General features: G+C 38.4%; 1 protein-coding gene across 11 annotated transcripts in view; it reads right to left on the bottom strand.

The window, feature by feature from the left end:
- Scmh1 (Scm polycomb group protein homolog 1) overlaps positions 1 to 16055 on the bottom strand; it is a 156342-nt gene that overhangs the window by 73391 nt on the left and 66896 nt on the right. For 5 of the 11 annotated variants that reach the window (XM_036178158.1, XM_036178156.1, XM_036178159.1 and 2 more), the window contains 3 exons: positions 15460 to 15602; positions 14543 to 14613; positions 5920 to 6154 (listed from right to left, as the gene is read on the bottom strand). In XM_036178158.1, coding sequence (XP_036034051.1) covers positions 5920 to 6154; positions 14543 to 14613; positions 15460 to 15535 — 382 coding nt within the window. In that variant the 5' untranslated portion in view covers positions 15536 to 15602. Of the gene's footprint in view, positions 1 to 5919; positions 6155 to 6929; positions 9020 to 14542; positions 14614 to 15459; positions 15603 to 16055 lie in introns of those variants that run through there. The other 6 variants (XM_036178155.1, XM_036178154.1, XM_036178163.1 and 3 more) reach the window with 3 other exon arrangements.

Below are 16055 nucleotides of genomic sequence, written 5' to 3'. Positions count from 1 at the left end.
GGCCAGGCAGGACTGGAGAAAACTCCAGCTACAAATGGTGCCCAATATGGGGCAAGAGTTCCCACCTAAAACCTGAGAAAAAAAGATTCTAAAATGGAGCTAAAAACAGCTTCCTAGTTGTCTCTCTCAAGTTAGCGGCAGCCTGCCGGTTTGAGCTGCTCTACGGCTGGTTCGTGGCGTGCATGCGTGTGGGCTTGACCTGGTGTCTACAAGCTGCATACTATGCTGTGTGTTGGATATAGTTTTTGCTAATTAAAAAAAAGGGGGTGGGGTTTCTGGGTTACATGCTGCTTTGATAAAAGCATAGACCCACTGTTTCTAAGAGTTGATGGCTCCCAGAGCAGGCGATAAATGTACCACCATGATGCTGGGAAGCTGAGGTGGGCGGAGCCAGCAGCCACAGAGAGGTTTCAGTCTTAGAATGCTAAAAGTTTAAAACAATAGGTTCACAATAAGACAGATTCAGATGGAATAGTTTACAATGTGTGTAAAATATACATCGGCTTGAAAGAGACAAAAAAGGAGATATATACAGTTACATAAAAAATACATAGTTTTAAAAAATAAAGTTTTTAAAGAGACATTAAATTAATATAAAAAATAAGCCACATAAAGATGGATATTACACGGAGAATCTGGATTGTGTTGTCTTTGGAATTCTTAACTATAGAAAAACATTTGATCGTAAAAGGTGTTGAGTTAAGCCAATATGTATACAATATGTATATTTTTAAAGGTACCTTGACTTCAAAATTTGAATGTAAGGATATGTTGCTTTGGAAAGGAGGCTCTGCTTTTGTTTCCACAGAAAACTAGAGGCTATGGATTTGTTCCAGATTAAGATACACCAGGTTTGATCAGCCAAGACCCCCTGAAATGTCTCCCATAATACCATGGCCCAGATGATCCAACATCCAAAACAGTTTTAAGGTAACTGGCTCAGACAACACAGCCTCACGGACTACCCCACAAGCCTAAAATTTTCTTTGTGTCCCCATAAGATACAGTGCTCCCCTCTAGAAGTAAGTATTAAGAAAAGCTACGCCCAAATTCCCAAATATACCAAGCTGGCTTTGGAGATGGAATTGGCTCACTCCTTCTCTAAACCCAAGCATATTACTAAAATAAAAAAGGTTAAGAGATTATTGTGTCCTATATCAGACGAACCCTCTGATGTGGGACAGAGAAAAACCAATATTTTTATTTAAAACAGGTTGAATATAAATACAATCTCTTTCTAAAGAAGAAATGGGGATGTGATATAGATATGGTACAATGAAAGGGTAGATTATTAAATCTACTTTTAAAGAGCAACTTGTTTAAAATGTTTTACATTGCTATGGATTTTAGTCTATTGATACAAGTTTAAACTTAATTTTGTTATACTGTATATATATTTTTATTCTCGTTTGAGGTATTATGTTTATGTAACTCATTTAGATTGGAATGGATAATTAGAAATACAGATTAATAATTAGTCTTCTATGATAGTCAAACTTGTAGGATGTTAGTTACGTTTTCTAGGTATACATAGATATATTTCAGATAGACAGGCAATCTTCTAACACCTCAAAGACCTACAGAATATGGCATTTAAAATGTTTTACAAATTTAGACTTTATGGACAATGAGACATGTCTGCTCCTGGCAGCACCTATTTACTTCAGAGAGGAGGATGGGCATTAAAGACACTTCATATGGAGTTTATCTTCTTCTTGGCAAAAATAGCCGTTTGGGCAAGAAACTGTTCTTGCCTGGACTGCTTGATCTACTGGACATACAGGACCCATAGGAAGGTGACCACTGAACTTTGCTTGGCGAAATGGTCCTTCAGGTTCCTGTTTCACAGAGGAAACTGCCAGACATTCTACAGGACACTGAGAGAAGTGACCAAGAGACTCTAGCCCTGTGAGCTGAAGACAAATGCCCCAACTTTACAAAGGAACTTTAGATGACTGTCCAGGCTGCCAGTTGTCTCTGTCTACTGTCGCAAGACTCCCGGAAGTTGCTTGTGTCCTTCTCCCATTTCTCAGATAATATTATATCCTTCTGAGGTCTTTGATATAGTTAAAGACTAGATAGTTATAATTTTCCTTAGTTATCATAAAAGACAAGTTAGATATGAAACCTTAGACTCACAAATATAGGATAGATAGGATATCTTCTTTAATTTTGCCAAATAGACAAGATATTATAAATAGACTAGATATTTTAACTGTTAATTCTTGCTTGATAATTGTTTTGTTATATGTAATTTTACTATATAAAAGTTAAAACCTTCATTTTTGGAAAAAAAAGGGGAAGTGCTGTGGATATCGCTCTGTATAAATAAAATGCTGATTAGCCAGTAGCCAGGCAAGAAGTATAGGCAGGACAAGCAGAAAAGAGAATTCTGGGAACAGGAAGGCTGAGTCAGGAGACGCTGCCAGCTGCCGTCATGAAAAGCGAGATGTAAGGTACTGGTAAGCCATGAGTCACAAGGCAACTTATAGACTAATAGATATAAGTTAATTTAAGATATAAGAACTAGATAACAAGAAGCCTGCTGTGGTCATACAGTTTGTAAGCAATATAAGTTTCTTTGTGTTTACTTGGTTTGATCTAAGGGACAGGCAGGTGAGAGAGATCTGTCCTGACCTTGGGCCAGGTAGGACTGGAGAAAACTCCAGCTACATAGGCATTTTACTGAAAGGAAAAAAAACCTCCATTTGTTATGTGAATGTCAGAAATTAATGGATGGTTCACCATGTTATTTCACTTAATTGTCACAAAAGTCATACATTCCCATAAGAGCTTATTAATGATGTTTCAAGTGAAGCAGCTGAAACTTGAGGTTAAAGTCAAGGTACAGCAAATTACTATTGGCCACACAATCTTAAATCAGTCCTGGCACAGCCTGCAAGTGCTCTGTGCTCACTTGGCTAGGAATGTTTTAAAATCTTCAAGAAGAAGCCGTTCTAAAGAGTTTCCAGGTGTTCCTGGCAATCACTGGATAAGCTACAGTCCAGCTGTCCAGTGAACTACCAAGTCATGGATCTACATGTGGATCAACAGAGCTCTATGCCAATCATAATTTGCCTCCTCTAGTGGCATGCAACAGAACCTCATTCACTGCAGGTGAATGTACCCCAGGTTGCCATTTACCACTGTCTTTTGTGATAAGCTTTGGGGAGTTACTAGAAGCTAACACTATCAGTATGACTCCGTGACTCCTCCCAGAAGAGCCTGGCATGTGATTGTGCACACAGAGGTGTGCCATTAACTCACTAATCCTATGGACTTTCCTCTCCTTTCCTGATTTCTGTAGTTATCACCTAGGACAGTGACCAGCACTACTTCCAAGCCTGCTTTGGGGTTGTCAAATTTTTACTCCGAGAGTGGCAGAAAGGAGAAATACAACTAGAAGAGGGGTGCTGAGGAGTAGACTCTATGTCTGCTTTTATTTGAGAAGGACTTCCAGGCTTCCTCTTGGTTCTAGCAAGTCTGCTACTACCATTTCCCTGTGTACCTGCAACTCAGATTTCACTGGCAGTAGGAGCTGTGACTGGTCTTGATGTAGGCAAAGGTGCAGATGTGGCTGTACAAACTTTTCTTGCATTATCAGTGCCAAGGGTCTTGCTGCAGAGGTCAGTGAAAACTTTTTTTTTTTTTTTAAAGATTTAATTATGTATACAGTGTTCTGCCTGCAGGCCAGAAGAGGGCGCCAGATCTTATTATAAATGGCTGTAAGCTACCATGTGGTAGCTGGGAATTGAACTCAGGACCTCTGAAGAGCAGTCAGTGCTCTTAATCTCTGAGCATCTCTCCAGCCCAGTGAAAACTTTTAAAAATTACCTTTATATAATAAGCATTTAAGGTACCATGGTAAAGCCTCTTCTAAAATTTTGATTGTATTTCTCCTACAAAATTTTACAAATTTCTATAAAGTTCAAAAGACAATAAGTGTATTTTAAAAGAAGAAATCTCTCTACTGACCGTGAAAGCTACTTAGCAAACACACAAAGGATTCCTTTCAAATCAGCAAAGCACACATTTATCAGACCAGTGTTGCTGAGCAAGCAGTTTATGCTGAGCTGTTCACAGTCTTGACTAGGTGCATGCATGGGAAAACAACCACACACATAAAATAAAACTTTAAAGAGAATGTTATGTGTGGCTTCTAGTGTCCCTTCTGGTGCCTGTTCCCTTCTGAAGCCTTGTGAGCACAGCCTTTACTGTCTGCATTCCTACTGACATTCTGCTCTTTCATACCCAGTACACACTGGTGGTCAGGGCCCAAGACCAGGGCTGAGCAGGTTTTCCTAAAGTGTCAGACAGTGTGTTCCTCAAGCCTACCTGAGGAAGGTTTTGGAGCTGCAAGCTTGAGAGACTCGACTAGGTTATAAAACAAGGAACAACCAAGAGCCTTCCATCTGTGAGGTCTGTGTGTGAAAAACAACTCCCCCCCCCCAAACCTGAGTCTCATCAAACCTCTAGCTCCAGCTACTGATATCTAGGAAACAGGAATGGAGAAAACATTAAATGACACTAATAGATATAACTAGCAAAATATAATTAAGAGAAAATTTAAAGATGCGGGGTTTGCAACAAGTAAGTTTCAAGGGATAAAAAGGAGGGAAGGAAATCCCACACACTAAGAGGCTTAGCATACATACCAACCAACTTTATTTAAAGAAATTCAAGATGAGAGACGACAGAGAAGGAAAGATGAAGAGGGATAAATGTAGAAGGGGGAAGATAGGGAAGGAGATAAGAGAGAGAAAGCGAAAGATGAGAAGGAGGGAAAGAAGAGAGGATGTAACAGGAGAGGGGAAAAGACAAGCAGGAAAGGAGAAAGACAGAAGGAATGGAAGGCGGAAAGGTGCTGACGGTGGGATAATTTAACAAATATTTACTGGCGTGATAATGTGGTATGATTATGCTTTTTTAAATTTTAATTAATTTTACATATCAGCCATGGGTTCCCCTGTTGTCCCCACTCCTGCCCCCGCCCCACCTTCCCCCCAGCCCCTCCCCTCCATTCCTATCTCCTCCAGAGCCAAGACTCCCCTGGGGATTCAGCTCAACCTGGTGGATTCAGTGCAGGCGGGTCCAGTCCCCTCCTTCCAGGCTGAGCAAAGTGTCCCCGCATAAGCCCTTAAAATATCCTTACCTATGAGAAAGACATTCTGCTTCATGATAAAGTGGTACTATATTTGTACTTTAAGGCAGACATAATCAAGTATATATAAAATAACATTCAGTACATGCTGACAATTATAACAATAGAGGATAGACTGACATAACTGTGTTGTTTTCTTTACTTTTGTACATATTTGAAATTTTCCCACATAATTTTTACATGGAAGAAAATGTTAAACTCTTTCAAATGATACATACCCCCTAAGCTCAGTTAAAATAGTTCAGCATCCTGAAGGGAACATGGCCCCAAACCCCTAACTTATCACTCTCTTTCTCTCATGAAGACTCACTGCAATCAATAGTAACTGTCAGTAACTGATGAGATGCCTCATTTTCTCAGGGACTGAGGCAGAAAAGAAGGATAACTATGATCTAAAAGAGAAGTGTGATTATTAGTTTAACTGAAAGAATTGATTTCTAATAATGGATTCTCAATAAGGAATTCTAAGGACCAAGTAAGAACTGGGGGAGAGGACATCAAAGACTTAACATAACGGTATCCTTTCCTCCAGGTGAGTCAAATGGGAAAGACTATGGTTTCCTGTCAAGTTAAAAGAGTATGTGAGGACTAGACACCCTATACTAATGTAAAGATAACCCACTTTATATTAGGTAGGCCTATTAGGGAAACTACTCTAAAAAACAAAGGGTAGTCATGTGCTCAAGAGCTTTCCCATAACAGGATGTATAACTTTTGGAATCTGACTAGTCAGGGAGAACAAGGGTCTAGTTACTCACCTAGAGGGGGCTGCAGCATACCACCATTCTTCTCACAGTTTCCAATTGGTTGGATTTCAGAGGAGTCAACCAGTCTCCAGAAGTCATTCTTGTTGTCACTGCCATCAAGGCGCAGGCGGAGTCGGGCACCTGTCAGTCCAACTACTGTGGCTATACAGGTGGATGTGGTGTTCCTGGGGTCCTGTGCTTCCAATTTCATGCTGATCTTGAACTCATTGCTTGGAGGTGTGTATGACTGAGGAGAACAAGCCAAGGGAATTAGGTAGACTAAGTATAAACTGCATTTCAATAGGAATGTTAAAGAGATGGAACTTGAAAATGTATGCATTGGATTCAACTTGGTTAAAGATGGCCAAGGACAAGTCTGGCTTATTCCCTAACAGTTAGGAAAAGTTTTCTACAAATGAAGCATTAGAAAGTAACATGAAAGAAAAAGTTCCTTTCCTCTGAAGTATCACATATTGACTCATACCAGTACAAGAAAGGGTAGGAGTGTCTGATGATGTCTGCTGCTCATTTGCTTTTCCTACATCTACCATCAAGACTAGTAGGAGTCAACTTTTTTCTTATTTTAATATTAACTCATAAATCAACTAACATAACTGACATACAGTAAACTGTACATTTTGGTAACTCTTGACATATGATATAACAGGCACTCTTATCTACCTCTGAAAGCACCATTATGATCAAAATAGTGAATGTGGAGGCACCCTGAAGTTCTCACATACTTCTTTGTAATGTTCTTTTCTGGCCCCTCTCTTTCTCATCTTAGATGGAATCATGGAGGAGTACTGTTTTTTATTGACTATATTTTTCAGTCAGTGTTAAGTATTAGGATATACTCAATACTATTGACCTTATCAGTACAAATGGAGTATATCTAATCTGAAATTATGAAATTCAAAATGAGCAGCTTTGTCACTGACATGCTGGTACGAGAAAACTCTGCATTTGGCATTATATGATGTGTTGAAGTAAAAAATACCATTAAAATATTGCATAATTACCTTCAGACCATGGGCATACGGCATGTAAGAAACAATAATAAATTGCATGCTTAGATTGGTCATATCCATAAGATACTTTATTTCATAGGAAAATATTCTAAAATCTAAAACACTTCTGATTTCAAAAGTTTAATGTCCCTGGATCTGATACACATTTCTTTTTGTTGCCGAGTAGTAGGCCATTTGGTTTAGCTCAAGCTTTTGGCTCTTATAAACATGTGCCTATATACACTCATAAACAAATCTTTGTGTGAAATATACAATAGTCCATTGGACAATACCCTCTGTATTCGTTAGGACAGAAGCCCCTTTACCTCCCCACTCCATTTTTTTTTATTTTTTATTTTTTTTGAGGTAAGTGTCTCAACCATAGTCCAGCTGTATCTGGATCTCACCCTGTTGTTCAGACAGGCCTCTAATACTATGGTCCTGCTGCCTCAGCCTCCCAAGGGCTGGGATTATAGATGTGCACCACTACATCTGGCTTTTCCCAAATATTTCTGGTCTGCTGTTGACAAAATCTACAGATACAGCAGCCACAGACAGAGGGCTACTTTCTTTGTTCTTATATAAACTTCTAAAAGTAGAATGGCTGGCGTATTTGAGTAGGTTTGTGTGTAACTCATACCCCAAAAGTTAACTCCTTTGCAGTATGTAACTCAGTACTTTTCCGCATAGACATAGTTGAGCAAACACCATTTCATAATCAACATCATCCTAAAAGAAGCCCCATCATTGTTAGGTGTTATTTTCCATTTTCCTCTCATTGATGGATATTTGCATTTTTCTTCTTTAGATATTACATATGACTAATATTAAGAAAATTAATTATAACTTTCCCTTGGGAAGTCCATACCCACACTTCAGTTTGTCTGTCTTATACACAAAGACTAGATTAAACTATATTTAGTAATAAAAATACACAACTGTTTCATAATGCTTGATTCTAAAATTCTTTTCTGCATTAAAGCCAGGAATCACAGTTTGTCTTGAGTCAAGGTCCTTAAAGGATTAGGGGAGCTCCTTAGGCTGCTGAGAGTAACAGTGTAGAGCTATGCCTCTGTCTCCTAACCACTGGCAGAGCTGTATCATTTGTAAAGAGTGATAATTTGACTTTTCTTTCTTTCTCTTACTTAACTACTGTAGTTAAAATTTCTAATATTATACTAAATAAGAACTGTGACAATACAAAATTTCAAGATATACTAAGAGCCATACTAACCACAACAGCAGGGTATTTTCTGATTCTTACCTGGGAGAAAATGTTTAGTTTTCCTCATTCAGCAGAATGCTGCCTAAATGTCTGTCATATACAGGCTTTATTATGTTAAGGCACAATCTTTCTATATCTAATATGTTCATGACTTCTTATCATAAATAACACTGAATGTTATCACTACTGTTTCTGCATCTATTGGGATGATCATGATTTTTATAATTCATTCAATTTATGCAAGGTATTATGTATATGTTATGTAATATGTATTTGATTTGCACATTCTGAACCATTCTTACATTCTGGAATGAAACCAACTTGAACATGATGTATGACCTTTCTGAGAAGCTCTTGGTTTTAATTTGCAAGCATTTTCGTGAGGATATTTGCCTTTTTGCCCATCAGGGCCATTGCTCTATGCTTTTCTGGCTGTTATGCTGTCAGGCTTCGGGAACAGGTGTTTCAGGATAAACAGAATGCAGTTGGGAAGGAAGAGCCCCTCCATTTCAGTTGTTTTCTCCTTTTTAAAGATCAGCACACAGGTGCCAGACAACATTATAACATTTTCAAACAAAGTATGACTTTGCTCTTCTTTCCATTTCACCCTTGTTCCTCTGTTGTAGCCACATCCACACGTCCCTACACACACCCACATACAATGATTCTTGTCTTCTTTTATGGTTTGAGAAGCATTAGTATTAGTTCTTTAAAAGTTTGGATAAATTCAGGAGCTTGGGATGTGGTTCAGTTGGTGAAGTGCTTGCCTACTGTGTAGAAAGTCCTGGGGTTCAACCCCCAATACTGCATAAACTGGGATGTGGATTCAAGAAGATCACAAGTTCAAGGTCATTCTCAACTACATAGGGAGTTTGAGGTCAGCTTGAAATATATAAGACCATCCCCACCTCTCCCTCCCCCCAAAAAAAGGAAGGAAGGAAGGGAGGGGTGGGAAGGAGGGAATGAAGGAGGAAGGATGGATGGATGGAAGAGATAAAAAAAGAAAATGAAAAAAGTTGCATCAAATTCAGCAACACAAAAATCCGGTCCTAGGCTTTTATTTGGTGAGACTTTTTATTACTGATTCAACTTTTAAATATTATTATTTCTTACAGATCTACATTTTTGGGGTGTGTACAGGTATGCCTGTGGTATAGGTGCACATTTGTAAGCACACATCCATGCAGAGGCCAGAAGAGACCAGTGGGTATCCTGCTGTGTCATTCTCCACTTTATTTTCTTGAAACAGTCTCTCACTGAACCTGAGGCTAGGTTGGCAGCCAGCAAGCCAGAGAGACGGACAATGCGGGTGTTAAATGTCTATTGCCACGCACAGGTTTTGGTCCTCATACAAGTGCTCTTAACCACTGAGCCATCTTTCTAGCCATCCATTCTGTTTTTTTATATCTTCTTGGTTCAACTTTGGTAGGTTATACAGGTCTTAAAATTTTTTCTATTTTACCAGATATTCCAATTTTCTAGTATATAGTTTTTCAAAAATAATTTCTAGATCCTTTGAACTTTTGTAGTCTCAGTTGGGATGTTTCCAGTTTCAGCTGGAATTTTATCTGGGCTCTGACTTTCCCTTTAGTTAAGAATTGTTCATTTTGTTTATCTTTTCAAACTATTTTATTCATCCTTTGTGCTCTTCTTTTAGTCTCTATTTCATTTGTTTCTCTTATGATTCTTCTACAAATTTGGGGTATGGCTTGTTTTTGTTTTTCTAAGACCTTGGGATCAATTATTAAGCTTTTGTTTTAAGTCTTTCTACTTTTGGTGTAGATACTCGTTACTACAAATGTCCCTCTTATTAAGACTGCTCCTGTTCTCTCTCAAGTTTTTTGATGTTGTATTTCAATTTTCATTTGGTACAAGGAATATTTTCAATCTGCTCTTTGTGTGTCTACTCTTCCTGTAGAATTTATATCCTATGATTTATATTTAGGAAGTTATGATGGTAGTTATCTTCATTCCAGTGACAGGTGTAGCGTTTTTTTTTTTATAAAGCTGGTCTGGTTAGGAATTCCTCTAACTATTTGCTTGTTTTGGAAGGTCTTTATTTCTCATAAAATTCTGAAGGACAGCCTTGTTGGGTTCTAGTAATATGGGTTGAAATAGATCCCTTCCTGGCTTCAAGAGTTTCTACTGAGAAATCTGCTACTCTAGGTCTAATGGGGCTGCTCTTAAATATTGTTTGGTGCTTTTTCTGTACTGCAGACAGTTTCCTGTATGCTGTAGTGAGAGTCTTCTTTGGCAGGGTCTATTTGGGAATCTAGACATGGATGCCCATGTCTTTTCTAAGATTGCAAAGTTTTTGGCTGTTACTGCAATGAATAGGTTACTATGCCTTCAACTTCATTTCTCCCCATTTAGGTATGTTAATGATCAGGACATCTGATCTTTTTATGGTACCTTAAAGATCTTGTATGCCTCCTCATCTTTTTTTTTTTTTTTAAAATTTCTGTCTCAATCATTTCAATAAATACCTGTCTTCAAGCTCTAATATTCTTTCTTCTGCCTGTAGACTGCAGTCGAGGCTCCCAACTCAATTTTTAAACTGATTTATGGAACTTTTCATTTCTAAGATTTCTAAGAAATCCCCATCTCTCTGCTGAATTTCTCACTCATGCTCAGCATTGTCTTACTAATTTCATTTAACTGCTTGTCTGGTTTTCTTGTGATTTCAAGAAATAATTCTTTTGAATTCTCTATCAGGTACTTCATCCACTTTGGTATCTGTGGAGTCTCTTACTAGAGTATTATGAATGGACTTTAGGAGATGTTGCATTACCTTATTCTTCATAGTTCTTGTATTCCTATGTTAAAGCTTGCATATTTGGTGCAATGGATAGCCTTATCACTTTTATGGAATGGGCTTAACTTTTTCCAGAAGATGTATCATTGACATGATATTCAATGCCAATGTTACTTCCAGTTTGAACACAATAGTGTAATCTGCCTAAAGCATGTTTGTCTATGATTAGTTTGTCTATGGTGAGTTTGAGTATAGTGCATTCATTCTACTTATCTGTATTATATCAGAATCAGAGAGACCTACTGTCTCTCTAGGCAATACAAGCAGGACTGGAGATACTCAAGTAGTTCAAGCAAGTATGATACAGAAAGCAATATGTGTGGGTATACTCTGTGCTTACTACTATAATGAAACTTGTGACTTCTACAAGGTGTGTTGTTTCCTTAGGCACTGATGATATTCATTGTATTACTTGAACGTTCTGCATTTGCTGTTCCAGTAATGAGGAGCCTGAGGCACTTGTCCTCTGACCTGACACTGGCATGGGTTCAGGTACTAAACAGAGAGGGTGTTAGAGGAATCTCTGTGGCACTCATACCCTGACTTACGAGTGATCAATGCAATGAGGAGTTGTAGATAAAGTTGTTTTGTTCCCCGACTGTGACAATGCCTGCTCTGGAGTGTGACCTCAGACTCCTCATAACTGTGTACCTCTGAAGATGTGTGGAGACTTACCCCAGTTTTTCAGATATAGTGCCTAGGAAAGGATACAGTGAAAGGATGACTGAAATTTGGCAAAATCCTCTCAGAGAGGTGCTAACAGAAGGGAGGGAGAGCAGAATGTGGCCAGTATTGGCCATGGTTCCCCTGAAACTTGTTAGGCTATGTACCTGAGGCAGGAGTACAGCTGGGGATGTTGTTCAAATGTTCTCAGCATGTCTCTGGTAGGGTAGTAGTAGAAACTCAGAATTATTTCTCTGCATTATAGCAACACTGTGTATAGTGGTGGGAGAGTTGTGTCAATAACTACCTGTACAACTATTTCAGTCCTGGCACCCATGTGAAACATGGAATAGGCCACATTTCCAGTTTCAGAAGGTAATCTCAATCTCATGGGTTTTTTTGTTTGTTTGTTTGTTTGTTTTGTTGTTGTTGTTTTTGCAAGTGGCAGCCTCCACTATCCTCCCTGTTATAACATCTGATGCCCAGCTATGTAAGGGATTTGTCTTTCACTGAATCTGGAGCCTGGGCTACAGGCATGGGCTGTCATACTTGGTTTTCATCTGGGTGCTAGGGATCTCAAGTCAGAGCCTCATGCTTGAGAAACAAGCATTTTATTGACTAAGCCATCTCCTCAGCCTCTCCTTTCATGATTTTTAATTTTATGGAGCATTTTTTGTCAGATATGTTCTATATGTGAGTTTTGGATATTTTTAAGTTCAACTCACTGCTCTGGCTGCCATTTTAAGTCAGTTTCTCTTCTGTTATATATTGGATTAATCTCCTGTTGGATTATTTTAAATAATTGACTAGAATGCTAATTTAATGCTGAGTCACATTTTTGAGGGGTTATATTATTTGATTCTAATGACTCTTTTTCCTTCAGTAGTATGATGTTTTCTGCCAAGGGTAAGACACTATATTTTTGCTAGCAGCTTTTGTGAGTCCCTTTTGCTCCATATCTTTTCATCACTAAAAATGTGTCTTCTTTTAAATCATAGCCATTAAACTGTCTGGTGATATCTTAGTCATCACTACCTCACATACTCCTCTCTCTCTCTTCTCTTTGGGAACACCAATCACACATCTATCTGGCAAGTAGAAGCTATGGTTTGCCACTCTCTTTTCACTTGAGTCTGAACTGCTTTGTCTTTGTGATTCATTTTGGGTAGTTTCTGTTCATGTGTCTCAGAGCTCAGTAATATTTTCTTGTAACATTAATATTAACCAGTGCATTTTTAATTTTGCAAATAGTTAGTTGAGAATCTTGACATCTTTCATTTCTCTGCTTACACTTGGAACATATCAAATAATTAAAATAATACTTTCAGGCTTATCTTTTGTTCTGTGCTCTGAATAGGTCCTGAGTCAGTTTGAACCAATTGCTTATTCTCTTTACTACTGACTGCACTCTTCTGCCTCTTTGCATGCCCACTAACCTTTGACTAGATGTTAGGTACTGTGGATTTTATCACTGGATATTGGATATTTTTTCATTTCTATAGATTTTCTTGTGATTTGTTTCTAGATGAAGTTTCCTTAGGACAGTTTGATCCCTTCAAGTATGACTTTTTGTTTTGTTTTATTTTCTGTTTTTTGTTTTTCAAGACAGGGTTTCTCTGTGTAGCTTTGCACCTTTCCTGGAACTCGCTTTGTAGACCAGGCTGGCCTCGAACTCAGAGATCCACCTGCCTCTGCCTCCCGAGTGCTGGGATTACAGGCATGCGCCACCACCACCGGCTTCAAGTATGACTTTTATGAGTTTTTTATACAAGTCTGGAGCAATGCTTAGAGTATGACTATTTCCTATTATCTAAAAGGGCTTCCTGAATATTCTTCCAATGATCAATTAAAGAAGAGATTTTCCAGGAACTGTGCTCAGTCTTGTGTGAGTATCAGGCTTTCTTCTAATATTTTCAGATGGATTTTCCATTGGCCATAAATAGTTTCCTCATCACTCAACAGCAGTGCTTTCCTGAATAATTAAAGATGATCTTCTATAGCCCTTTTGGGTTTTGCTATGTTAAATGTCTATCTTCTCTGACACAGTGACTTGTAAATTCTAGCTACTTTAATGCGTCTGGACTCTCAGTTCCATATCCTTGAATTAGGGAGTCTGGTGGCTCAACCTAAGGTTCTCCCTCCTTGGAACATGATCTGGATCTAGGCAGTAAGCTGGCAAATCACACAGGCTTAACTCGTTTGTTTCCCATTTCTCTGATTTTTGGTGATTTGAGAGCTATTTCTTAGTATATTTGAATTAAGAATGGTTTAGGTAAACATTTGAATTTAAATAAACAGAAATATGTACTTTTTACTTAGAAAGTAGACAAAACTTAAAGTGAACTATTGATAAAGAAATAATTGAGGACTAAAGCAAGGGTGGTATAAAGAACTGTGGCATCCTGCTCTGTTTAGCAACAGTGCACTGCTTAGCTTACCAACCTTACTACACATTGACATGGTGACATCACCACACATTGTCTGGAACACTTAATTCTATGTGAGAAGCTCTGAATGACTCAAAAAATGTCCCTGAGTAAGACTGGGTTCAGTGTTCTTAAAGAAAAGTAAGACTGTGGCATAGGTGTTGAACGCAGGAAAAGAATACTGCTCCACATTCAAAAACCATCTAAAACCCACAATTCTCTTTCCTATCTCTCTGAATTAAAGCTCCAGGAAAAAAATAGTCATTTTTTTTCAGTAACGGAATAATCTTGGAGGAAAGAAGGTGTTCCTTGGAATGAAGTTGGGGAGATGCCTGGTGCTAAAACTCAGTAACCAACTTTTACATGAGCTCCTGTCATACAAGTTTATTTTGGGGTCCTCAGGTGAGAAGTCAAAGGGCTCCTACCTCATGCTCTGATTACTCAAGCACCAGAAAACACTGTCTCCCACCTACTAACCATGTTGAAAATCAATTACCTGCTTGAAGCAATGGACAGGCGCTGGGACTGAACATGTTTCTTTTAGGTATTTGTCCCAGGTAAAATGACCTGTAAAGGAAATAGAAATCTCTATCACAGTCAACTTCCTAAAAAAATCCTTTAGGATGTACTCTACACTAAACATCAAGCAAGCCATTAGTGGACTGGTTTAAACTTTCGTTTTCCATTTGATCTTAATCAAAGGTAATCTTAGAGGGAAGAATCCAAGTGCCCTGAATGAATCTTTTTAAATTAATGTTTTAAAAATCATAGGCTTAAGATGATCTCTGCTGTTTTGCATGTTAGTCCCTGGACTGACTAAAAATCCTAGAGTAGGATATACTAGCATCTCGAAGAAGTACCAAGAAGCCCTCAGCAAGCAGAAGGCAGAAGGTAGTAGAAGAATCGTTCTTCTTGAACAGTCTGACTCCTGGAGGGGCCCTGCATCCCACACGATTTAGCATCCCACACCTCAGCTTAGAAAGTATAAAGCAAAGACTATCTAGAGACATGGGCAAGAAGATTTCAGGGGAGGGAAAGCAACATGAATGAGATAAATATACTCGAGTCCTCACCTTTTAAATCGCCACTCCAGGTACAAAATGCTGTACTGAGGTACAGAATGATGGGTATGTGATAATCTAGCCCAGTAGGGCTTGAGAAGCAATTCTGATGACAACAAGGAAGAACAAACTGGGTTGTCTACAGAATCATTTACTCTCTTGATGTTGCCTCAAGTATCTCAAAGCATAAAGAACAATGAACTGGAAGAGCAATCTTTAAGGTGATGCTAGTCCAGGGCTAGGATAACATGGAGAGGCATAGCCTGTTATATACGAGTATCACTGGACCACAAAAGATTACCAATTTCTTTATTTCAAAGTTAAAGCAATTTAGTTTCCACCTAATACCCACCTAGAGGTGACCCCATGATGGAGCAGGGAAGGTCCCAGAGACTTTCACAAGCTAAAACACTGTAGCAAACCAGCATTTCTTGAAGTTTCCTCTGTAGTAGAGCAGCACAGGGCCCCTTTGGACCATGCAAAAAGCATTAGCTGCTGGGAATAAAAATGAATCACTGAATAATGATATCTAAATCACTACAAAGATGATGCCAAGACTTTACATTCTGCTGACTTCATAGCTTCTGTTTTAAGAATGGCTCCTTTCTCATCATCCTTAACTAAGCAAATAGGTTTGGCCAGAAATCCCAGTTGGTTCTGAAATATTTCACAAGCCAGTACCAGACAGTCCATACAGTAAATAAGACAGTTATTTCCTAGAGTGAAGATTTAAAGAGGTTATCAAAATTTAATTAATGAATTTGTTTGCTATTAGTTGAGAAGGTCTTAAATCAAGGACTTAATACATGTTATCATTATTTGCTATTAGAAAAAGAAAACATTGCAATTATTACATCTTTACAAATGAAAGAGTAAGTCAAATTTTAAGTCTTGTATTTTACTGGTCTGAGACCCTTAAGCTCTCTACCATCTAGAGCAGCAAGTCCA

This window comes from Onychomys torridus, chromosome 2, assembly GCF_903995425.1.
Source record: "Onychomys torridus chromosome 2, mOncTor1.1, whole genome shotgun sequence".
Classification (NCBI taxonomy): Eukaryota; Metazoa; Chordata; class Mammalia; order Rodentia; family Cricetidae; genus Onychomys; species Onychomys torridus.
The sequence above is the reverse complement of the archived record's forward strand: the minus strand, read 5'-3'. Positions and strand labels throughout refer to the sequence as shown.